General features: G+C 39.8%; 2 protein-coding genes across 4 annotated transcripts; both read right to left on the reverse strand.

The window, feature by feature from the left end:
- Positions 1–680: 680 nt before the first annotated feature.
- On the reverse strand, positions 681–12,727 carry LOC132158012 (CUB domain-containing protein 1-like). Of its 3 annotated transcripts, none has more exons than XM_059567253.1 (9): positions 12,522–12,727; positions 11,644–11,850; positions 6,684–7,010; positions 6,241–6,603; positions 4,414–4,608; positions 3,228–3,605; positions 2,760–3,113; positions 2,580–2,661; positions 681–1,529 (listed from the first exon to the last, which is right to left on the reverse strand). In XM_059567253.1, the coding sequence occupies exons 1-9, from the start codon at positions 12,592–12,594 to the stop codon at positions 1,142–1,144; spliced, it is 2,367 nt and encodes a 788-aa protein (XP_059423236.1). In that variant the 5' UTR covers positions 12,595–12,727; the 3' UTR covers positions 681–1,141. The 3 variants fall into 3 exon arrangements, with proteins under 3 accessions (XP_059423236.1, XP_059423237.1, XP_059423238.1); XM_059567254.1 differs by lacking the exon at positions 12,522–12,727 and adding an exon at positions 12,307–12,475; XM_059567255.1 differs by lacking the exon at positions 11,644–11,850.
- A 2,227-nt stretch (positions 12,728–14,954) lies between these two features.
- LOC132158013 (transmembrane protein 158-like) lies at positions 14,955–16,782 on the reverse strand. Its single transcript, XM_059567256.1, has one exon. It carries the CDS (start codon positions 16,434–16,436, stop codon positions 15,774–15,776), a length of 663 nt encoding a protein of 220 aa, XP_059423239.1. The 5' UTR covers positions 16,437–16,782; the 3' UTR covers positions 14,955–15,773.
- Between the last annotated feature and the right edge of the window lie 10,254 nt (positions 16,783–27,036).

A 27,036-nucleotide genomic window follows, 5' to 3' on the forward strand; every position in this document is an offset into this window, starting at 1 on the left:
GGATGACATACTACTTCCATACTATATTCTTGAGAGTGCATTCAATGATCATTTTCTTATCCCATAAGGCCACGGGAGAGGATTTGTGAATGGCAGTGAAGCAATGCAACTGACGCTAATAAGCAACATAATAGTAACAACGTGGATGAAGTACATCTGAATTTCTTTAAATCACAGATAGCTTTTGTATAGTTAGATACCACATCCGCCATCTTAGATAGGTCACTCACAGGTGTTAAGAGTTTATTTTTTTTCTAAAAATAATTTTTCAAGATGCCAAACGCTGCAAGCCTCTGGTAAACTAGTAAGCATCTAGTTTATTGCAGAGCTAAATATTAATAGCTGTATACATTTACAGCTGTAGAAACACAGTCAACTGGATCTAGAGAGTTCATGGTCTGGCTTTGACCGTTCCATCTATGCTACCCATATAAAGAACATATTTGTTACCGGTCGCAAAATGTAAGTTTAAATTGAAATATAGCACCCAGTCAGTACGGGATTTTGGATGCGTTTTTCACACCTGCTCACCAAACTCCCCAAAGAGATGTTTGGCGCTGCTGAAAAAAATAAATAAATTATACTGGGAATTATACTGATTTTAATGGAAAGTGTACTGGTCCCTGTTGATCTCTACTGGTTATTGGTTACCTTCTATTGGCAGCTTGTTAACCACTAAATTCTAATGGAATATGTTTACAGGAAATCATTTGTTTTCTGGTTTTAATGGTTAAAAGTTGATGGTTTGTAATGTTTGTGATGGTATTTGTAGTGGAAACCATTCACATTTCTGTGAGAAAAGCCATTGGCATATTAGAAGATTTTGCTATCCCAAACAATTGTCTAAGGTCTGCAACAAAACCCCTGGGTCACGGCCAAATCACAAACCTAGAGAATTTTTTTTTTTTACTTTTTCGATAGAATACATTTCATAACTGTATTTTAAAGCTGTAAATAAATAAACAGATGTTTAAATGTCAAAAATTACATACAATCTTTAAAACAAGCAGCCTGTTTACATGTAAAATACTAAATATAAAAAACAAATTAGATGGACCAAAAAAAAAAACCCACTTTAGTTAACAGTAGTGCATTCTATTTCATCAGGACTTTCCCCCTCACACACACACAGAGTCTGGTTTCACTTCCCCTCCTCTTCAGAAGTCTTCGGGGAGTCAGATGTAGTTGATTGCCCCTGAACAAAACCATAGAGCTCATTGTCAATCAAGGCGTTGCTTTCAGTGACGAGGTTTTCGTCTTTTCTGATTGGTCTCTCAGCTAAAGCTGGGTTATTCAGAGGTGGATAATCCAGCTTCAAATCACTCTCATCTGCAGTGGCTTCGTCATATTCTTCTTTTTCATTATCATCTTTAAGCAGATGGCTATATATTAGAGATTCATCTATGTACACGTAAGTGTGAGGATCCTCCTCGTCCTGTGCTTTGGGGATGCCATGCAGGCCCGGAAGGAAAGTATGCTCACTGGGATTGTAGACGGATACTGGGGGAGCCCTATTCCTCTTCTTTTTCCTGTGTAATATTAAAATGTTTGTTTAAAAATCAATTTAGATACAATACTTTATTTATTTTTTTACTTTTACTGTAATTTCATGCCAAAATGTTTGTAGTGGGTATAGTCACTTTTACTAAAATAGCTATAACTCTTAAATGGATATTTTCATCAAGTTTGGTACACATGTGCATGATCTCAATATGAGTTTACACGAAAAGCAATTGGGCATTTGGTGACACTATAACAAAAAAATTATGAAATTGGCTCCAATTATGCAACTGTTGGTCCGATTGTCTTGTAAGTTGGCATAGAGTGTCTTTGTCCAAGGTGCTATCATTGCTTATGAGGACATTGAGATAAAATTAAAAACATTCCTGCCATCAGCCAATCAACATTCAGCAGCTACTAGACATCTATTAACAGAGGACAGTTGGAATGAAACTGAATGATGGGTCTGAATGAACCATGGCCCCAAAAGAGTGAAAAATTAAAAGAAATCAGGGGCCACTATCACATTTTACATGTGTGTAAATGATGGTTTGTTATGCAATATTTTACAAATACTTTATAATCAAATCACGTCAATCTCCTCATTCTGAACAATTTTGCCTCAAAATCCACAGCTGCCAATCAAACTCTTAAATATTTGAGATTTTAAAAACCTAATTTCACGAACTTGTCCTGAGTGTTTTGCTCAAACTAAAGCAAGAGGAATATAAATCTCTGGACACCCAAGATCAATAATTGATGCAACGAATGGTTGGCTATAGCAGGGTCATATTTTATAGGACACACATAAAAGCTATAATTCCAAAGCCAAACCTCAGACCTTAATAATGACACCAGATCATAAACATGCTTATTAGAATCAGGCAAAAGTTGGTGCTATAGCAGTTGTTCAGCTGTAAAATTGTGTTTTTTTTATGGAAAAGTACTTGGATTACAGGCTAATTAAATAACATACAATATTTATGCATGCACTGAAAAGCCTTCCAAAGTGATTGAACCCCTGTTCAGTAATTGTTGCTTGCAGTTCTATTTAAAATATGTTTATGCAAAACTCTCACCTGAGAAAAAAACAGATCCCCACAGCTGTTATGATCACCAACACAACTCCCACAATACTCAGGATGATGCCCAAAAGCTCATCTGAAAACATGATAAATTTCATATCATCATTCAAGTTTTTTTCTATATTACATGGATATTTTGTGGACATTGGAAGTTGCCAGGGAAGGCGGTCTCACTTGAGCTGTTTTGCAGCGTGATCTCCATCATCGCCCTGAATGCTCCTGTCGGTGATTTGCAGTTAGTCATGTTCAGGTAAAAACTTTCTGGAACCAGGAGATCATTAATCTTCTTATCTTTTTTAGTGCTGTACAGCGTCTTTTGAGAGCGAATGGTCTGCACTGCGATGTTTGTGTGCACCTCCTTACACTTGGGCTGGCTGACATTTCTGAACTTCACATTGCTCTTGAACTGAGACTCCAGGTTAACAATCCAGGACACTGTGCTAGACGCTTTCATGCCAGACGGCCAGGCTGGGGTCGCCAACACTGTAGGGTTATCCATTTTTGGTGCAACAGTGAATATATAGTGCTCTGTATGAGGAACAGTAAAGACTCAAAAACTGATTTTTGACATCAAGTCACTTGCACTGAACATATCTGAGCAGGTACACTAACGGTTTATTGATTTATAATGAAAGCATTTACCTGATATGTCCTGTGTAAATGAATAGGTTAAGAAGGGTTTAGTTGCCAAATTCCAGTCATTGAAACTCATAACAGAGGCAGATATTGCAATCATGGATTCACGGATTTGGATTTTCTGAATGGTTCCCTTTGGACAAAACTGCCCAAGAGTCATGCCAGAGGTAACATGGGACACATTTAGGAGGAGGATGCTGTTGCATTTGTCTTCAGGCGGACAGTAACGCAGATCTCCTGCAGGAGTCTGCAGCTCCACTGCACTGTTCTGAGGGCCTTGAAGGAGCCAGATGATCGTCTTCAAAACTCCCGGGATACACTGCTGATCGTAGTTGAAAGTTAGAGGGAATGGAGTGGAGGCACAGTCTCTCCATTCTTTACATTCTGTTGATAAAAAACAAAGTAGTTTGCTGAATAGAGGAATATTTCAGTATTAGGGGCCAAGAAGGAGTGTACAGGACTGTTGACACCAAGAGCAATAACTAGAAGGACGACTATCTAAAGCATTCAAAAAACAATTACAACATCATAATGGGTCCACACAATGAGACAATGAGTTTGTTTATTCTAAGAGTGTGCTACTATTTTGCCATCAGTCAAATGTTGGATTCTGCATTTTTAAAAGTTGGGTGGGTTCTGATTGGCTGTCAATATTTGTTAGTTTTATCAGCTAGAAAATTAATATCAAAAGAGTTTCCAACAATATTATTCCCCTGTGTCGTTATCATTAATTTTCCCAATTCTTATAGAATTAGAATGATTACTAAATCATTACTTAGGTTTTAACCCTGTTATATTCATTCATTTTCTTCTTCTTGTGCCACTGTTGTTTAAAGGAAAGTTGTGAAATTTGGCACACTGATTGGGGATGGTCTAAAAAGTACCTGTACCATTTTTAGTTCCTGTATGTTAAACTCTTTAGCCCCACTATCTGTTCAAAATTCAATATTCTTAGACCTTTGGGTTTGTATCCTCCCCCTTACGTTTGTTGCCATATTAGACTTCTACCAAAAAACAAAAAATGGCTCGGATAATCACCACAAATAATAATAATAATTGAAGTTATGTTAAATATAGGTTTAGCTGGTGATTATTCTGTTGTAATGGTGACTGGGAGAAACAGTAGTATTTTACAGAGTGAAAAACTTAAAGCTCAAAAAGTCGTGGTGCATCATATCATAGAGTTGAGTACCTATGGTCTGGTTGACAGTCAACTCTATATCATCCTTGTGACAGTCAAATGAGTCCAGGACAAAATGGTTCCCTGAAGCTATGGTGATTGTGTCCATCATTACCGAATCCAGTTTCAACACACATGTTGTTTTTTCCTTTTTATTTACACATATCTGTAGTACTTGCTTCTCAGGCAGATCCCCTTCACATTGCCCTGCAACAGTGAAAAGAGTAAGAAACAAAGATTACAAAATTTTATATATATTAAACATTATCAGTCATTCCACTTAATAAACAGGATAAATAATTACACAGACACAAATTATAGATTTACGTTTAATTTACTAGTTGCAGACCAGTGAGGGTTTTTGAGTAGCCAATGGCTGAAACCCAGAAGGCAGGGTGGCTGATTGGTGATTTAATGCTGATATATAGAGTATGGCCACATTTAATAAAAAAAAAGCACAATAAAACCTGTTGAAAAGAAAACATTTACTTAAATTTAACCAGAGAATTCCAGGGTTACGTTTTCAAATTTGTTTCAGATTATCTTTTTTTAGAATTATTTTTTGACACACTCAACACATTTGAAAAACTTTCTTCTGGATTCATTTTTCATGCTTGACTTCACCCAAATTACTGTTTGTCCAATACATTGATCACATGAAAGGTCATACTGTATAAACAGATTTAAGAAAAAAAAAAAACAGCATCAATTTAATGTGACACTTGCTATAATTGTAACTTTAACATGTTACTCCGACATAAATATATTTAAACATGGGATGAAATTAAAAGCAAAAATCCTTAATGCATTTACAATATAACCAATAGTTTAATGTTTGTCATGACTGTCTGCTCAATGTTGAAACACTGTCTGAAATCAGTGTTGATTCAATGACTGCTGCTCTAGATTTCATCCTTCCCCACCCTAATCAAACGTGAAAAAGCAAGGTAGACTAAAGTAGCTTAAGAAGAAACTCCTGTGAGACCAGAGGCTCTTCAAAATCCACTGAAAAGAAAGCAAGCTCTCTTTTCATATCCTGTCTTCATGAGTCATGGCCTGCTTGGGTTTCCCATAATGACACAACAGATGGCTCAATCAAAGTTAGGCCTTGTGTACCCAAAGAAAATCAAAAATGATAAAGCTATCAATCAATCAATAATAATAAGTCAAGAAAACAATCATATATAAATGCAACAAATGTAAAAAATCTTTGAGATACACTCTTCTAGACCCAGTGTTCAAGAACACACTGTTGTTGGCTACACTATAAACTACATGAATTAAAAAAAAAGGTTTGACCAATGACAATGAGTAAAATCAAAAAATGTGCACATGAAACCATACTGAGAGCCCCAACTTCTGAGTCTGAACCATACAGTTCCTTAAAACGGTACAAAATCAAAAATACAGTCTGTTAAGACAAGAATCCAAAAGGATATTGAGATATATTTAATACTTCTGGAGTTACAGACATGCAAACGTTGGAATAAAATGTGAACTGGCACATAATGCAACAATGATTTTTAATATTAGACCTACCAATCAGTGTAAAAATGAAATCATAATGCTAACATTTCTTTTTCATAATTTTTCCTCCCCCATAGCTCAAGGTCTAATAAGAAAACTGTCACTTTGACCTCTTTAAAAATAGAGGATTATTCCCAAATATGCATCCATAGCATTTAGTATTTCGGCTTCTCGTATGCATTTATGTACAGTAGTTTTTTTTTTCTCCACCAACCAAAAAAAAAAAACAATCTTAGCCAGAGGCCTGTGGTTGAGTTGACACAGAATGACCCAATATGATGACTATACAAACAAATCATTTGTGTTACCTACCCTTGCTTCTCTTGATGGCAGAGATCTGGAAGTGCACCATTAGGTCTTGCGATGGAGGCTGTGGCCCGGATAATTTGCAGTTCTTTATAGAAAGGTTAAAGTTTCCAGGCTCTACCAACGGCTGGCTTACATTCATCAGTTTCACCAGTGGCTCTTCGCCCTGCCAAGTGTACTTCATTGTAGGGATGTTTTCAGGTTGGAGGCATGTTGGGACAGTGTAGCTCAGAATGTGCACATCAGTGTAGTATGTGTGGGGAACGGTAAAATACCACATCGTCTCAGCATCTTCAGGAAAAGCGATTGGGGTAAAAAAGTCCTGGATGGAACTCCTCTCTGGGAGAACAACATGGAAATTAGCCAGTGCTGTAAAATAAAGTACAACATTTCACATATATGCCGACCTTGTTTAGACACTCTGTGCTTAAATATATAAGTTTGCTTACAGTTAATGAGAGGTCCCATTGACAGACCGATAACCTTCTTGTCCAGAGCTCGACCTCCGGACACTTCCAAAGAGAGTATGCCAATGTTACACACATCGACTTGTCTAATACTTCCATTCGGACAAAACCTTCCAACGCTGACATTCTGCACTGCGAGCATGTAAACGTGTTTGTCTGGGCAGCTGTCTGTGGGTTGAATCTGCTGTAAACCAGTACTACTGAAATTCAAATGTAAGGTCTTTGTATCTGGCGGCTTCAGATTCCAGATGAAGGTGCGATTGAACTTTTGAAAGGCATCGTGTTCTTTGGGTTCAATGTTATACATCACTGTGGAGCAAACGTGCACGTCAGAGAAAGAATACAGTAGATATTAAGACAGCAAAAAGTACACATCTGCAAGCAATAATTTTTTAGTAACTTGGAGAATAATGTAAAAGTATGCATTGGTTGTAAAATTAATCCAATCAATCAATCACTTTATTTATAAAGCACAATTAAACACAACTTCCGTTGACCAATGTGCTATACAGAATGCAAAAATTTTAAATAAGCACCATCACACAATAAAAGACAATGACAAACAGGCCAACTGCATCAACATTCATTTTGTATAAGACAGATCAAATAGAAAAGTCTTTAACCTCACTTTAAAAATGGACAAGGTGGGTGCAGTTCTAATTTCTGGTGGGAGATTATTCCACAGTCTTGGAGCAGCAATAGAAAATGCTCTATCTCCTCTATTTTTAAGTTTTGATCTAGGAACCACCAAGAGGTCTAAGTTCGCAGACCTAAGAGCTTCTTTTAGGTTGGTGAAGTGTCAGTAGATCAGAAAGGTAAGCAGGCGCTAACCCATTTAATGATTTACAAACTAATAGCAGGACTTTAAAATTAATTGTGTGATACACCGGCAGCCAGTGAAGTGACTGAAGGACAGGAGTTATATGTTCCCGTTTACGAACTCCTGTCAAAACTCTAGCAGCAGCATTTTGGACTATCTGCAGGCGATTTATGGATGACTGACTGATCCCCAAATAAAGCGAATTACAATAATCTAGCCTTGTAGTGATAAAACCATGTATAACTTTTTCAAAATTGGAGAATGAATGGAAAGACTTGATTTTTATCAGGGTTTGAAGCTGGTAGAAGCTTGCCTTCACAACTTGATTAACCTGTCTATCAAGTTTTAGAGCACTGTCCAGTACCACTCCCCGGTTTTTAACGTATGGCTTAACATAAGGTTCCAAGGCACCAAGATTCACATTTGTTGTGTCATGTAAACTGGAAGATGTAAACACCATAACCTCAGTCTTATTCTCATTCAAACTTAAAAAATTCAGTGACATCCATGCTTTAACATCCTCAAGGCAAGCAGCCATCTGTTCTAAACTATTTTTATGTTTAAGGGGAAAATATATTTGTGTGTCGTCTGCATAACAATGATAACTCAAAAGTAATTTTTCTTAAAAATAGTACCTAAAGGAAGCATGTATAAAGAAAACAACATAGGGGCTAGTGTGGAGCCTTGAGGAATTCCACACGTCAGCTTTACAGAGGAAGATCGATAGTTACCAATGTTAACTGAGAAACTCCTGTTTGTCAGATAAGACTGAAACCAATGTTAGACTGAACCTCTGATGCCCACTATGTGTTCTAAACGAGACAGCAAGACATTATGGTCCACCGTGTCAAATGCACTACTTAAGTCCAGAAGTACCAACACTACCGTACCGAGTCTCCAGAGTCAGTGGCTAAGAAAATGTCATTGAGCACTTTTATCAGAGCCGTTTCAATAGAGTGAAATTTTCTAAAACCGGATTGAAATATATCAACAATTTTATTGTCGACCAAAAATGTTTGAAGCTGACACAGTACTACTTTATCTAAAATTTTTGTCACGAATGGGAGATTAGAAATAGGTCGATAATTTGATAAATCGGAGGAATCCAAGTTAGGCCTCTTAAGTGTGGGTTGCACTGATGCGTGTTTCAAATACTCAGGAACAACTCCTAACTCAAAGCATTTGTTTATAAAATTAAAAGTGTCGGACCCATTACATTAAACACTTGTTTAAATAATCGTGCCGGGATAGTATCTAATGGTGAACCTGTAGGTTTTAGCTGCTTCACAGTGTCATTTAAAAAAGTTATTGAGATGGGTGTAAACTTACTGAGCAAGCCGTTGTAATTTAACTGACCTGCAGGATCACCAGTGGTCAATTGAATATTGTTTCTAATTCCAGCTATCTTGCCTGTGAAAAACTGGCAAAACCGCTCACATATAGCCACTGACTCAGTCGAGTAAATAGAAACAGCAGGGTTCAGTACAGTATTAATAACATTAAAAAGGATTCTAGGGTTATTGTAATCCTTGTCTATAAGGGAGGAAAAATTGTCTGATTTGGCCACTCCCAACTCATTCTGATACTTAAGAAGGGAGTCTTTAAGCATCTCATAGGAGATCTGTAATTTAATCCTTTTTCCATTTCCTCTCGGCCCTTCTACATGCCTGTCTCAGAGTCCAAGTAGTATTATTCACCCATGGCTCAGGGATTGACTTTTGATGTTTTGTTCTCATTGGAGCGACATCATCTAAAATTGTCAAGTAGTTCGTCCGGGCTTAATTCTGGTGAGACAAATTCAGGATAAGGAGAAAATTCCTTAAACGCTGCAGAATAATTGACAGAGGTAGCGGCAGTGATACTCCGCGTCTTAAGGGCAGTTTTATGAATATTTATAGTATTTAGTGCTAGCAGCATATTAAAGATAATAGGACTATGATCAGAGAACCTATGGTCACATATCTCAATATCATCCAGCAGTATCCCATGGAACAGAATAAGATCAAGAGTGTGCCCCTTTATGTGTGTAGGTCTCGTAACAAGCTGCACTAAGTCAATTGTAAGTCAATAAGTAATTGGCTGTTATTAAGCCTCTCATCAAAAAACCACAACTAGACCCCAAAGAACTAGTTAATTACAGACCGATGTGTTTTGGAAGATATACATTTAATATCAAATTTGAATATACTACGTTGTGTATTGTTTTGTAACAATTAAAAAAAATGTAATTTAATTTTTTGTTTTTAGTTCATTTGTTATTTTTCAGTTCAGCAATAATATTCCAAGCGTCTTCTTGGAAAAGACACCATTTGTGTTCCAAAGCATTAAAGATTTATGGCTATTTTAGTTGGATATAAAATGTTCGGGTCTATGCTCAAAAAGTGGTTAACAGTCGATAAATGGACTGCAGCATGAAATTTAGTAACATGAAATAAAAATAATAAATGTAAATATAATAAAAAAAATAATACATCTACAATTCAGTACAATAACTTGGATTGAAATAAAAATATTTTGTCAATTTTGCCCACTACCAGAGGGTTAATAGGTTGTCTTAATGCAGATGTGTACTGAAAGTTTACACACATTGTGTACAATTATATATATATTAAGGGTGGAACGGTACACAGATGTCACGGTTCGGTATGTACCTCGGTTCAGGGATCACAGTTCGATACCATTTCAATACAACAGGCAAACAAAACAAATCTACTATGCTCGGTTTCTTTCATTTATTTTGAACAGATAGTAAAAATACAATAAAAAATTTCCACCAAGATGTGAAAATACTTACATAATGATTATTATATAACACTAAATGCTGGACATTCCAATAAAGCATTGATTATGCTGACTAGAAATTTAGCTGGAATAAAGTTTAAATTAAAACGCACTCATTTATCATCACACATGGGCATAAATACAATCATGAAAAAGTCAAAGTCAAAACTTTAGTGGCATAATTGTCAGATTAATGATAAATGAGCATGTTGTGTTTCCATTTACATATAAAACTATATGAATGATTCATTCCTCAACGAAACACTATAGTATTTATAATTATTGTCTAAGCCGAAATGAAATTAACTACATGTTCAATTTAAAATGCATTCCAGCTACAATTCCAGTCAACAAAATCAAAGCTTTATTGCCATGTCCAGCATTTACAGTAGGCTATTATTTACAATAGTATTCAGAACGTTAAGTAAAGAGATCGTAATAAAGCAAAAAATTAATATAAAAGAATATCAAATATAACCAATAATAATAATAATAATAATAGTCTAATAAGAATAATAATATACAAATATTATGGGGAAAAGTTCAGTTAATGGATTTCCAAGACTGTACTGTAGGATGGATGTTTTCTTGTAGGCCTATTTTATATTATGCACTTTATGTAACATTTATTCATGATAAACTTCATTTGAAAGCTGACTATCGCACATAATACAGTCCGGTAGCCAAGGCATATGGTTAATATAATAATTTAATAATTCAATATTTTTTATTATAAATAATATAACCATTTCTTAATTCAAAATAAAATATTAATGAATAAATCTCTGATAATCCTGGACTGCTATGGTCACGCAGGTTTAACAAATTGATATCGTGGCCACTACATAATATGATGTTCCCACGAGTAATTATGTCTTGGCCACAACACGCTACTGTAATTTGCAAAATAAATAATAGTTTAGCAATCAGATACGCTACATCGCAAATATGGAAATATTCTGGAATATTTGGATTTGTGCCGAATGACAGAGGTAGGATACACGAGCACAAAGCTTCTTTTCACAAACAGTTAAGTACACAAGGCTTTAAAGTATACTCCATCGTCAGTTTGTGAGAGACGCATTCAGAGTCAGCACATGGTCACTGTCTAGTGGACTTTGTTTTCAAGTGCGTAACTATTCACTGTCCTTCTGCTGGCAGCCGGTTATCAAACAGTGATGCATTGCTGTGGGTCCCCCTTTCTGGAATGGGGGTGAATTGTCTGTATTTGAGACGGTTCGGTACAAATACATGTATCGTTCCACCCCTAATATATATGTATGTGTGTGTGTGTGTGTGTGTGTGTGTTTAAATGAAAGCATAAAGAATAAAAGCTCTCACCATTGTCTCTGATGATCTGTACGGTGAACACATTCTCTGGCTGTGAGCAGTTGAAATCCAGAAGCGTGTCACTTCTGAGGAGCACAGATGACTGGCACAGCTGTTGTGTGTCCTGTCTGATGCAAACGCTGCAGTTTGTATTTGTGTGAGCACTATTAATGAGTATGGTTGTGTCCACTTCAACAGCAATATTGAGCTCTGCACTACCTGAAATGATGCACAGACCTTTAACATCAAAATGTTAGGTTAAACTGAATGACTAGATATTGTATGTATATATATATATTAGACACTTTAACCACTGTAACCTTTAGCTCTTTTAGGCAAAATTATAGCCTGCAATTATTTATAAAAGCACACAAATGTATGCAGTTACATAGATACATGTAACCCCACCAAAAAAGCTTGTTTGTGTTTGTGCGTGTGTGTGTGTGTGTGTGTGTGTGTGGGGGGGGGGGGGGTGGAAAATAGCTTAAAAAACATCCAGTGAAATCTGTCATTAGCTAGCATAAATCCAACAAATCAATAAATCCAACACCCTGCTGTCACTTTTTCTTTTCTTTTTTTCTCAGGTGATGAACCTGTATGTATTTTTTGTATTTTAGCGAACCCATAATTCATTTCTAAAGTGAAAAGACATTTAGAAATTACTAAAATACTGACCAAACATCAAAGCAAATTGTGTAAACTGGAACCATTTCCTTAAAAACGGTGTAGGCTAACTTAACAGTCAGCTCGAGTTTATAAAACCATTCGATTTCGATTACGTTTAAGTTTGAGAAGAGGTAAAGATTAATCCCAGTTTACCGGACATGGAATCGCTGTATCCTACTCATACCTGTGCAGGTGAGTGTCATATGTGTGGGTTTGCCTGTTACCTGTGAGCTCCGGGACTGACGACAGGAACCATCCGAGAAAGAGTGAAAAGCACGAGATCCGCCTAACTCGCATGACTTTTTAACATTAAAACTCCTCAAAGTGGGCTAAAGATGTATGAGTGCGCCATCGACCAGATATCAGTCTCAGTGTTCTTCAGGAGAAGCGGCTTCCGGTTTGCGACAGACATTAATCATCCACGCCGCAGGGAGGGGCGTATCGATCCGAGCTATCGATATATCGATACTCAAACAAACACTATCGATACTAAGGTGTGTTTTATTTACCAGTGACTTTGATTATTTAAAAAAATGCATTGAATTGGACGGATAAGCTCCGTTGGTAAATACATGTGTAGGATAGAACTATTTTCCTGCTTATCTGAACACACCCAAATGTTGCAAGACAGAACCAGTCCATGACAGAAAGTGTTCACTCAAGTGCATTCTAACAGGACTGCGTTTCCCAAAAGTATCATAAGAAAGCAACGCTTTTGGAAACAGCAGCCTTGAACAATGCTCATCAGAGGACAGAAAAAAAGAAGAAGAAAAAACAGGTGTTTGAGTTTGGCAAATTGAAATTAGCCTACATAGGTTTGTGCAATTACATTTATTTAAATGGAACCTTGGAAGATAATATTGATCATGATCACTGTCAAAAAATGTTTTGCCTGCATTTTATGCGTGCAACAGCCTGTCACTGGCAGTCCCTTATGAAAATGAACCATTCCTGAAGTGACCATAGTTCACCTGTAGTATTTGTAGATTCAAATCATGTGTATACAAAAAAACAAACGCATGAAAACACTAACCCTACTGTGTTAACATGGAAATATATTTGCTAGTCTTCTTGACATTAAACCAATAAACAAAGAGCAATAATTCTCACCTAAACATCGACTCTCTCACAGTATTTAGATCATTTGATCTATGAGCAGGTAAATTCATCAGCCTGTTTAGTGTGTGTCTTTTTATTCAAGAAGTAGTTGGCACTTGTAATATTTTCAGCTAAATGCAATGAAATTAGCAATAAAAGCCAGACGGGAAAGCATCAGCTGCATCAAAACCCTTTTATGACCTTTTTTCCCCGCCACTTAGTTAGTTGCAAATGGGCACAGGCCAAAACCTGTTAGTCTGTCTGTGCATGCCAACCAGAAACACACTGCAGCATGTTCGTCCTGTATAACAAGTGTAACCATTTATCAAAACCATATGTGTGTTTTTCAATCAGTGTTTAATTACTCATTCTTTTTAGAATATTTGTGACATGCAAGAAGAGACAAAAACAAAAAATCTGTGCACATTAATGAACTAGGTCCAGTACAAACTCCACTGGCCGCACTTGGTAATGTTGATTTCCACAAAAAAAATAATAATAAAAATTGTTACTATTTTCTAGAAAAAAGGCACTGTATGGTAGTGAATGAAGTAGACAGGATTACTATCAATTCACATCAAATGCATTTGAAAGATAGAAAACATACATTCACTCATTTATTCAGGCAGAGCTGGACTATAAGAGAGTCATGGCAGAAATAAAGGTCATTATAGAGGGCAGTTCCAGCACAGCTTTCCTTAATTCATGTGAGTATATTCAGCATGCAACAAGACAATAATCCTTACAGTTCAGAGTTGAATTATGATTACAGATGTGACAGTGATTCCAAGGGCATTTGTTATGTCATGTAATGTATATAAACTATGTTTATATTCATTCCTGCTCTTTCCATTGGCATTATTGCATTTTAATCATGTCTTATTTAGAATGTTGTCAAAGGAATATTATCAAAGCGTTAAGGAGTCTGGCATCGCCCATTTGGACTTTTTTACACATTCTCTCAATGCAATCCAAAACTTGATGAAACATAATACCCATAGACAAATGTCAAGAGTGTCAAATGTAATGCCATATTCCCATAGATGCACACCAAATTAGGTCACAATCTGTCAATAGGGACTGCTAACCAAAATTATGAAAATCAGTTGTACAAATCAACATGAGTTCCTAAATTCCAGATGTCTGACATGAATTCAGGTTGATTGGAACACATCTTTTTCTGATCATTTCATTTCAATCAAGCTGCATTCATGACTCAAGGTAGCGTACATGAGGCTGTTTACTATTTCACATCTTATCTAATAACTCTGGAATGGTGATTGCTAGAAAATAAGTAATTTTTCATCTGAATCAGTGCCACCAAATGACATCTGTATTTCTGTATTAATTTCCACAACCTTACTCTTTTTTTATTCTTCTTGTTTTTTTCAAACTCATCTTTAGGTCGTTTTTTAGATTTCTGCACAGTTGGGTGTGCACCATCTCAAGATACTTCATACTCATCAAAAGATTATTTTAATTACCCTAAATGTAACATGCAAACTCCACGAAACTCTATTCCATACATTTCTGATTGAATCTGTGGAGCTAACAGCAAATAATGCTCAAGGCTTCTGTTTATTCCAATGTTGTTTCATGCCTTTTCATCAAAATTACAATATGACTTTTCAAGCATTTAGTAAAACCCATAGCAATCTTCCATTTGACCCCAATGTTTGCTGCCTTCTTCTATATTACTTTTATTGTGAGTTTTGTATGTTGAATACTAGACAGTGAGTCTGGCTCTTCTGCTACAAAACCTCCACAAAGGATTATTTTATGCATTTATTGATACTAATAACAGTTATGACAGATCTATAAAGTATAAACCTTATACAAATGTATTCACTTTTTACAAATAGATTGCCAGTCAAGTTGTTTTTCAAGCTATAATCAAGTTTTCCACATCAAATAAACGTCTAATCGCGTTTAATCATTATTATTATTATTATTATTATTACAATCAAATACAAACACAAGAAATCTGTCCTCAAACATTTGAACACCATTGGAATATTTCTGAAGGAACCAGCTTGTGTTTATGCGCGCATGCGTCCTGAGACATACTCCGTAGCTATTTTTAAATAAACACTAGAAATCGTATAGGATAAAAAACATTACAAACATTTGAAATGATATCTGAATATCACATGATAAATGCATTTCTATTACATTCAATTTATAAAAACAAATAAAATCTAACAGAATACCTCCATCCTTCAGGAGATAACAGCAGCTCGAACAGCAGTTTCAAACACGGTTTAAGCAAATGCATGACACGTGTGCCACTAAGCATACGGATGTTTGGCGAGTTACCTAGTTTAGGATCCTATATTAGCGTACAGATGCTCATGTGAACTCTGTCCTGTACGGTTCTATTACCTCTGCCGTCTCTGCTCCATCCCATTGGGCAGAAATCCCGCGATAATGGGAACTGGCCATATGAGGGCAGCGACGCTCCATATGATGATGACTAGAGTCATGAAGCACGCCACCAGAGTGGACTCGATGGGTTTGCGGTTGAGCCTCCAGCTCCGGTCCCCCTTCAGCTCGTCCAGGGCGAAGTCCACGCAGCAGAAGTGCACCGAGTCGCCCGTCTGCTGACCCTCTGACCTGCCCCGTCTGAATCTCCGGTACCGGGACAGACCGCATCCCACGCACAGCCTGAACTCCTGCTGGCCGCCCGTGACGCCCAGGTGCTCGATGTAGACCGGCGAGATCGCCCGGTTGAAGGCGGCGGAGAAGAACGCCTTGCCGTGGCTGTTGGTGGTGTACAAGAGCACGTCGCACTGGAAGCCGAAGTTGCTGTCCCAGCGCGCCACGAGTTTGGTGGGGAGCCTCTCCACGCTCACGTTGCACTGTGAGGAGGCTTCAGGCTCCTCCACGGATCTCTTGGAGTAGCCCACATCCACCTCCAGGCTGGCCAGGAGTCTCCCGGAGGAGTTGATGGGCGGCAGCAGCAGGTCCTCGTCGCTCCAGCTGTGGGCGCAGCGGGCGAGAGCGGTCAGAGCCAGCAGGAACGCGAGGGAGAGGCTCAGCATGGCAGAGCGCGCGGGTCCTCCAGACTCATGCTGCTCTCGCTCTCGCTCGGGATTCCGCTGCAGCTGCCGAGCAGTTCGTCGTCTATCTGCTCCATCAGTTACGCGTGTGTGCCGTGCCGTGCTGCTGCTGATGCTGTCTCTGCGCGCGCGGAGAGCGAAGCGAGTGACCGAGCGCACGGCTGCGCGCCACCGCGTGTCACAGACTGACTGAGTGTTTGTGTGAAGCAGACTTCTGCTCCTTCACCTCTCCGCTTCAGCTGTTAGCGTGATGAGATGATGTCCTCGTCGAAAGGGGTAGGAGGCTTCATTTGAGAGTGTGATAATGTGGGCATATGAAGATCATGTCACACACTGATGATGATGTGTTTTATGCATTGGAGAGACTGGGGCAAGTTGTCACACACGCCTGCAGTCCAAAAATGTAGCAGTGGTTTGCACTTTATTATGTTATCATTTGTTTTTAAATTATTATAATTTAAAATGATGCCAACATAATTGTATTTTGTCATAAGTGAACACAATATTAAAACTAACAATGAAAATGACAAGCTTCTACAAATGTCTAAATATAATAATATTTATTCAATATTTTTCTGCGAAATATTTTTTGTTATATTCTACATTTGTGTCTGTTCATGAGTTGTTTTGTTTTATGATTGTTTTACTGTTTTATTTGAAAGTATCTGAAATTGCACATAGTGTGACAACATACCTTAATTGGAGGGGTCTCAAAAGGTCAATATGAGATAAATGAACTATTTCTATTAATATTCTTCCTGCAGGGTCATGCACTACCCTTTCAAACCCCCTCCCCCCCAACCCCCCCAAAAATTTGCTGGTCACCCAGCCTGATCTCACAGCAATTCGTAGGCCTATGTATTGTTCAGTTTGCACAATTTGTATGAATTTGTACAAATGACCTTTGTACTAATTAGCCACCTCGTTAAATACATACAAATTGGTCATGAGATAGCATTGAGGTGAGGTCCCCCCACCCAACAGATGTCTTGCGAGAGGCTTGTTTTTAGTACATTTCTAGCTGCATCTGGCAGTGGCAAATCCTGGCATGTACAGCTGCCCACGGCCGCTTTCTTCTGCTTTATACTTATCTTTAGGTGGATTCTATAGCGTGATATATATGACAAATATCGAGAGCGCATAATGTTACATGATCCATGTAATGCGCGAGGTCGAATCTCTTCACTTTCCAAGCAGATTTTCTTCACTCACAAAGCTGATGTGTGCTTTTAAATATACATTATTCTTTTATGAATTGTCTTGGTTCTCGCTCAGATATTGTCTTCGCATCACTGAAGACTAGCTTTTTTTGTAATTCAGGTAAGAAGTCGGCTTATCTCACTAAATGGAAGCAAGCTGATTATAGTCAGCCTTCTCTAGTTATTTATAATAATAACCGACTTTTTTCAGTTAAGTGCATTTCTATTTTGTTTTTGTATATAGTTTTGCAATAAAAGCGTATCATCCAGGTTCATGAAATAATCACTGAGTGTGCTTCTCAAATTAGTGAGGGTGCTCTAGTCTTAATGCACATCATCTATTCTTATGGTCATCACTAAATCACTGCTACTTCCAGAGTGAATCCTGCATTAATATGCAGACATCATTCCCGAAACTTTGCAACGTGTGTGTGGCCAAAAAACAAAGTATTACATTTAAAACAGATTATAGACTAGAAGGCTTGCAAAAAGTGCTAAAAACCACTAAAAAGCTATTATAACTATTATAACATACATTGTGCCGCAAACAAACACCCAGTGGTGTATATGTCTGCAGGGATTCTTTCTCTAATACCATTTACTGTTTACATTTACATGAAAACAAAATGCCATGTTGGTTACAACATATCGCATCATAAAATTTACACAGAAGTGCTGCACTAGTTCTCCTTCTTTTTGAGAATAAAACAGGTAAAAAAGGCAGACTCACCTATGTCCTGAGGTAACATCTAACCAAATATTAATATATTTATGGACCTGTCACATGAGGCATAAAAATGAGCCCTGTGAAGTTCACGAGATGGAATTCGTTTTAAAGGAATAGTTCACCCAAAAATGAAATTTTGCTAAAAATGCACTCACCCTTACACAATTTAAGATTTAGATGAATTAGTTTATTCGAGAAATGTAGCATTCCATCTGACGGCATTCTGACGGCACCCATTCAATGTAAAGCAGGTGATGCAATGCTACATTTCTCCAAATCGGCTGGGGCCAGTTGCATAAACATAGCCACCATGTTAAGACTGTGTCTTAAGAACTAGTTTGACCAACTAACAGTTGCCAAGGGTTAATCAGTCTTACTTTTCCAATACAAATAAGAACAAAATTCATAACTAAGTTTAAAAGATATGACCATTCTTGAAGAAAAAAATAAATAATAGGTGACTAATTTAAGACTAGCCTAAACGGTTTATGCAACCGGCCCCAGATGAAGAAAGAGATCCAGCTGATGTCGTACACATTACCTTCCATCTGCACCTGAAAGGAACGCCTGCCCTGCACTGGATTTGAAAGCAGAACAGGTTATTCATCCTCTCACCTTGCCTTACCCTTTCCTTCACACGCCGTCCAAATTCCCAAATACTGGCCCCTGAAATAAAATATATTCTCCACACAGCATGACAGTGAACAGAGGAAAAATGTAAATGACTTTCCTGTTCATTAATTATGCTATAAAAATGTAAATGGCTAATGGGACCAAGATAAAAGCCTCCTTTGTCAAAGCAGAATGTATGAAAGAATTGAATATTTCTTTTCTTTTCTCAGGAAAAAGAGTGAGACATATTTGGGTTGGCTAACACTGCCTTTTGAAGAACCTCCTTTTTTTTTTTACACACACACACACACACACACACACACACACACACACACACACACACACACACACACACACACACACACACACACACACACACACACACTGTTATTAAGTATTTGCTGTCAATTGTTTTCCCCTGCCAGGTCAAGTTCCTGTATAGATTAGGCTCTAGATGTTTCAGGGGCTAGTCACATATCCACTATGTTAAGACTGTCTTAATAACTAGTTTTACCAACTAGCAGTTAGCCAGGAAGTTATCAGTCTTAGTTTTCTGATTCAAATTAGGCCAGTCTACCTTTATGTGTCTGACTTTTGAAAAGTTATGACCAGTCTTGAAGAAAACAAATGAGATAACTAACTTTTTCAGACTAGTTTAAGCAATTTATGCAAACGGACCCAGGTGTTGCATTTCCTCATTGCCACTATCCACTGACTTGTCACTTTGTCTAGTTTGCTGTAACACAAACACAAATTTGAAAGAACTGTCATGAGAAACTTAATATAGAGTTACCCAAACCAAAGTTTATTACCTAAGTCCCATCCCAATGCCATCCAAATGAATATGTAAGTATGTGCTCTGCACTTTCTTCTCAATAGCAAGATAAACAACAAAAATGACCGTAGTGAGTAAACAGCGGTTAAGCTGTTTGCTTATGACTATGAAGCAGCTCTAGTGTGTTCATGTTTTTACTTGCATCTGAGCTTGACAGACCGAACAGAAGAAATGAACTGAAGAAGATTTCCCAAGTACATGTCTCTGTGGGACAGTGAGGGGAGTTACTAAACACAGTACTTTAAGGGATAGGTCCCCCAAAAATGAAAATTCCCTCATGTTGTTCCAAACACTTGAGGCCTTCGTTCATCATCTACACAACTTGTGATATTTTTGATGAAATCCCAGAACTTTCTGACCATGCACTGACGGCAAGGTCCTACCACGATCAAGGCACAGAACCGTACTAAGGACATCTTTCTAGTCTCTAGAAAACTAAAATAATGATTCTATTCAACAATTCTTCTCCTCTGCGTCACCCTGGTGCCATTATAGAGAGTATCACGACGCATGGCTGAGGTGCTGCTGAAGCAGAAAAACGCATGTGCTGTGCCTTGTTTACGAGCAGAAGAATACACGCGCATATCTTAATTTGTATTTTGAAGATGAACAACGGTCTTATGGGTTTGGAAAGACATGAGGGCGAGTAATTAATGCTAGAATAATTTTTTGGGTAGGCTGACTACACCAATCAAAGAAATGAAGAGCAGGTGTGCAAATTAAACAATAAGTAGCTAAGGAAACTAACTGAAAACTAGGACATTGTGCCAACCATCCAAAACCAAAACAAACACAGATGAACCCTGACATAAACACATGCCACATGCTTAGTGTGTGGTTGTGAAAGCACCATTCTCACAATTGCATTTACATGTAGTCTTATTGTGCTTGAATTATTGGTGTGTGTGTGTGTGTTGCCTTTGTAATGTTTCATTAAAGCTGCAGTCTGTAGGTTTTGCCTCTTTGTCGCCATCTATGTTTGAAACCTGCAACTGCAGTTATTTGCAGAATTATTTTCATCATGTGGGTTGTGACCCGGCCCGGTTCCAGCGCAGATGAATCTAATGTTTTTAAGGAAGTATGTGTGGCTGTCAGGCACTGCACTGGTTTGGACCGTAGACAGTATAAAAACACTGCACTTTGGAATCATTCTAGCCTTGGAAATATGACCCAAATAAGAATTTTCACTTGTTATTGTCATATGAACAAGTAGGTAACAAGTCTGCCACTTTTGTTCTGACCAACTGAGGAAAAAAGCACAATACAATAAAACTAGCAATATCGGTTAGCTCATATCACATCAAACCATGAAAATTATTTTTGTTATACTTTGTTTTCAAAACACATCAACATTGCATGACTATGTGTGTGTTTCTGTACATCATCTTACCATGCCAATTTCATATAAAGAAGTTATTTTAACACAAAAAGCTAATTATTCTTACTTAAAACTGGAAATTTGTGTAATCCCGCTTAGCCTATCTGTAATCTGATGCACATTTAAAACTAAAAACTTTTTTTGACATAATATATGTATGTGTACTGCGTATGTTTGTTGTGCATATAAAAATACACACACATGCTTGTATATATTTCAGAAAAATTTTATATTTATATATTTAATATATTTATTTATAGACGTGAATACATATAAATGATTGCTAAATATATACATGCATGTGTGTGTTTTTATATACATCATATATACACAGATAAACACAAATATTATGCAAACAAAAACTTTTATTTTGGATGCGATTAAACACGATTAATCGATTGACAGTACTAATTAAATCTGATGACTCAAGTCCCACTCTAGATCTTTTCTTGTTGAATATTCATTTGGAAAAGAAGTCAGATTATGGAAATTGGCTGCCAACACAATTTCATGTTGACTTCAAAAGGAGATATGAGAAATGGTCTTAACACTGAAAAAATGACACACCTGACCTTTAATGATAGTGTTGGCTGAATAAAAAGGCTAGACTCTGGAAGCTGAGGCAGACAATACACCGCACAGGACACGTGATCATCCCCTTGTGTGCATCGACTCTTTCCCACATCTTGGAGGCAGCCAAATGATCAGGACGCTAATTAGTAATATTAATTAATGAGAAGCAGGAAGGGGAAAGGGCAGAGAGATGAGACTGATGTGCACACAAGGGACTGAAGGAGCTGTCATCATGATAATCCACAGGAACTGTGATGGAAAACATCAGAAACACTTATTACTGAACACACATCACTGGGCTGCTGCACCGAGGAGGGCCATGTTCATCATTCTTTCATATTTTGTTTCAGATCATACAAAAAATCCTTGGGCTTGGATAGATATAACATGATTTCACCTTCCTTATAGACTCAGGCAGTATTTCTGTTAGTACTGCGGCTGGCAGCAATTTTATAGTATTTATATATATTCATACTATGGACGTCAATGGCTACCAGCTACTTTTTGGTTACCAACATTCTCCAAAATATATATATTTTTGTGTTCAACATAAGAAAGAAACTTATATAGGTTTGACATATCTCGAGGGTGAGTAAATGGACAGAATTTTCATTTTTGGGTAACTATCCCTTTAAGGACAGGACTGTAAGTTACTTGTGAACTAAATCTGCTTATACAGTATGTTTAACGTTTTAATAGGATATTGTACATTTTGATGATAAATTTGAAAGTTTGCTTATTTCCCCAGTCATTTCCATGCCAAAAAGTGTCCAAATTTACCTGAATATATTAGATTTCTGCGCTAATCTTTCTTATGAGAGTTGACTAATGACTAGTCTGACTAGTACCCACTAGAATAAAAAATAAACATGGTTCATTAAACCTTTAAATACTCAAGTACATTAAAAATCAAGTACTCACTTATTTCTACTCAAGTAAAATTGAAAATGAGTACTTATAGATTTACTGGAGAAATATTTTTTATAATGGTATCTGTACTTCCACTCAGGTACTTGATTTGTGTACTTGTTAAACCAGAGTAGACAGATAAGAACATCTAGGAAAGTGCTCATTTACCATTAAATTTAGGGGTAGACCTTTATCCTTGCTTATTTTTGTACAAATCACATAACTGGTAAAACCCATCCTGCAGAGGATGATGATGGTGATCCGTCACTAAACAGGACAGATAGGAGAGGAAAGTGAAGCGCATGAGGGAGGAAGATTTAATCTCAGATCCTGACTTCACTGTACAAAGCCCGAGGCGCTAAGCATCATTCATCAGAGAGAGAATCACACACAGACCAGACAGCAATGAGGAAATAGGATCAGGGAAATTATAAAGAGATCTTCATCACATTGAGGCAGAACGGTCAGATCCAACCACATTTGTAGAATGTGTGCATGTTGCTTCTTTGATAAAAGTTATTGTTCAATATGCTGTATATGGGGTTTAACAAGTAGAGAGGATGTATTTTAATCGTTTAATCATACAGGTTACTTACAGGCTTTATTCTAGTTTTAGTAATTTTAATGTTTAATGTTTTTATTAAGGGTGTAACGGTACGCAAATATCACGGTTCGGTACGTACCTCGGTTTTAAAGTCACGGTTCGGTTCATTTTCGGTACAGTAAGGGAAAGAAATGCAAACATTAAACTGCAGGTTATTACTATACACTTTTTTTTAAAATACTTTGTAATAAAATATATATAAAATAAAAAAAAGAATAAGAAATAAAATACTGCTGCAAAGTTCTCCACTAAATAAAATACTCTCAGTCTCAAACCAATATCATATAATAAAATATAATGAAAAATATAAATAAATAACTATGATTACAGTGCAGCATTACCAATCCAAGCTTGTAGGCCTTGTGTGCCACTCGTTGTGATGCTTTAGAGTCAGATCCAAAGATGAAGAACTATAATAAAAATACTCTAATACTAATACTAGTAAAATACTAATAAAACCATAGCTGCATTGCATGTCATATGATGCCTAATACACAATCACCAGAAGTTCAAAGCTAAATGTAGGCCATTGTGGAGTGCAGTAAGTGAGGAGACAAGAGACGGAGATGCGTCGAGTCAGCTTTACTATCCACTTCAATATATATCTATCACACAGTACAGCGAGTGATATCAAAACCAAAACACACGAACCAACCGGAACTCGTCATCGTCTAAACCCCCTTTTTCTTAAAGGTACAGTCCCTTGGTGAATGTCTCTTTCAGACATCCTTGTGGGTCACCACAAATGCCCCCCCAGAATTCACCCATAATAACAGGGCCAGGCCGAACATGTACCCCAAATAGAACATGTGACACTATGCACTAGTGCAAAACAGAACAGTCCAGCACATAACAAAGTCAACGCACAGGGGGGCGGACTGGGCGGCCATACCGGCTGCGCCTAACAGTAGAGGGGCCAAGGGCAAGGGGCGGGGCAAGGGGCGGGGCAGGGGGCAAGGTTGCCGCAGGTGGGCGCCCTCGCCGTGGGGGCAGGGCCAGCTGAAACGGTTCGCCAATATCCACATGAGCAGGCTTGAGACGGTCAATAGCCACCCGCTCAGGCCTGCCCCCCATATCCACAACAAAGTTCTTAGACCCCCCCTCCAGGACACGGAAGGGCCCATCGTATGGGGGCTGCAGCGGTGTCCAATGGCCATCGTGGCGGATGAAAACATACTTGGCTGATGGTAAATCCTTGGGCACGTAGGACCGGGGAAGGCCATGGTGGGACGTTGGAATAGGAACAAAAGCGTCTGCAATGTCCCGAGACGCAGCCCGATGTGAGGCAACTGACCACGGGGCCGTGGCATCCGGAAGAAACTCCCCCGGGACATGCAGCGGCTGGCCATACACCAGCTCGGCAGATGAGACTTGAAGATCTTGCTTGGGGGCGGAGCGAAGGCCAAGCATAACCCATGGGAGGCGGTCACCCCAGTCGCTGCCCGTAAGGCTGGCCCTGAGCGCGGCCTTCATGTCACGATGAAACCGCTCGCACAATCCGTTGCTCTGTGGGTTATAGGCTGTGGTACGATGGACCTTCACCCCAAGGACCTCGGCGACCGCAGACCAAAGCTCCGATGTGAACTGCGGACCCCGGTCCGAGGAGAGGTCGGACGGTGTGCCGAAACGGGCCACCCAAGTCGTAATGAACGCCCGGGCCACTTCCGCTGATGTAGTGGAGGACAGGGGAACTACTTCTGGCCACCTGGTGGTCCTGTCCACCATGGTGAGGAGGTATGTGTAACCACGGGAGGGGGGAAGTGGGCCCACCAGGTCCACATTCACATGATCAAAACGTCTCTCTGGCACTTTGAAGGGTGCCAAAGGAGCCTTGGTATGACGAGTCACCTTTGCGCGCTGGCACGCCACACAGGCCGCAGCCCAGGCCCTGACATCCCTCCGCAGGCCCGGCCTGACGAACTTGGCCCCCACCAGCTTGGTAGAGGCCTTCATCCCCGGGTGGGAAAGACCATGGATGGCATCAAAAACTTAATGCCTCCAGGCAGCAGGTACCATGGGGCGAGGTTGCCCAGTGGAGACGTCGCAGAGGAGTGTAGCGTTAGCCGCGCCAAACATCACATCTTCCATGAGCAGCGCCGTGGGGGCCATCCTGTAGGCTTGCACCTCAGAGTCCGCCATTTGATCCACAGCCATAGCCGCATAGTCGAGGCCCAAGTAGACGGAACCAATGACCGCCCGGGAGAGGCAGTCGGCGACGAAATTGTCCTTGCCAGCCACGTGCTGAATGTCAGTGGTAAACTCGGAGATGGCCGAGAGCTGACGCTGCTGTCGACCAGACCATGGCTCCGTAGACTTGGCCATAGCAAACGTCAGCGGCTTGTGGTCAACGAAAGCCGTGAACCGCCGACCCTCCAACAGGAAACGGAAATGACGGGTGGCGAGGAAAAGACCCAGGAGCTCCCTGTCGAAGGCGCTGTACTTCCTCTCATTGTCCCGGAGCTTCCTGCTGAAAAAGGCCAGCGGCTGCCAGGCTCCGCTCACCCACTGCTCACACACAGCCCCCACGGCGTAATCAGAGGTGTCCGTAGTAAGAGCAACTGGGGCGGTCGGAGACGGGTGCGCCAGCAGAGCAGCGTTGTTTTGGCAGCATCAAACGCATCAGTCATCTCTGGGGACCAATCCAACGTGTCCGCCAGTCTCCTACCCCGCAAGGCGTAGTACAATGGACGCATGAGCTGGGCCGCATGGGGGAGGAAACGGTTGTAGAAGCTCACCATGCCCAGGAACTCCTGCAGGGACTTCACAGTGCGTGGGCGTGGAAAACTGGCGACGGCCTCCACCTTGGCAGGGAGGGGGACTGCCCCCTGTGGGGTGACGTGGTGGCCGAGGAAGGTGATGGATGACCGGCCAAACTCGCACTTGGCGGGGTTGATGATGAGGCCATGCTCACTGAGCGGGCCGAACAGCTGCCGGAGATGAGTTCGGTGGTCGTCTGCAGATGCGCTGGCCACGAGAATGTCGTCCAAGTAAACAAACATGAACGGCATATCTCGCAGCACCGAGTCCATGAGACGCTGGAACGTCTGCGCTGCCCCCTTGAGGCCGAAAGGCATCCGTAGGAATTCGAAAAGGCCAAAGGGTGTGATGACCGCTGTTTTGGGGACATCCTGCGGGTGGACAGGCACCTGGTGGTAACCGCGCACCAGGTCCACCTTTGAGAAAATGGTGGCGCCGGCTAGGTGGGCGGAGAAGTCCTGGATGTGGGGCACTGGGTACCGGTCGGGTGTGGTGGCCTCCCAGCGTGCAGGGGTACGAAGCAAAAGAGAGGGCGTCAATAAGGCAGCAGTTTGTAACATCCACCAACAGTCTATAAGCGCAGAGAAAATCCGCCCCCAGGAGCGACGTAGACGCAGCAGCCAGTATGAAGTCCCAGCTGAAACGCCGCCCGCCGAAACACACTCCCACATGCCTCGTGCCATAGGTACGAATGGGTGTGCCGTTAGCGGTGTCCATCGGGGGCTGTGCCCGCCAGCCATGGTGTCCACCGGCTGCGCCGGCAGGATGCTGCGCTGAGCCCCAGAATCGACCAGCAGCCGCCGGCCAGACAAGGTGTCAGTGATGAACAACAGCTTGCAGTCACGGCCAGCACCTATAGCTGCTAATGAGTGCCGGCCCTGGCTTTTCCCTGGGCTCCAAAACTGCAAGGCTGACGACACTGCTTGGCTTTGGCCCCAAACCTGGAATGGTAATAACACCACCCGTCCTCACGCTGTCGGCGGGCCGT

This window comes from Carassius carassius, chromosome 15 (genome assembly GCF_963082965.1).
Source record: "Carassius carassius chromosome 15, fCarCar2.1, whole genome shotgun sequence".
NCBI classification, from domain to species: domain Eukaryota; kingdom Metazoa; phylum Chordata; class Actinopteri; order Cypriniformes; family Cyprinidae; genus Carassius; species Carassius carassius.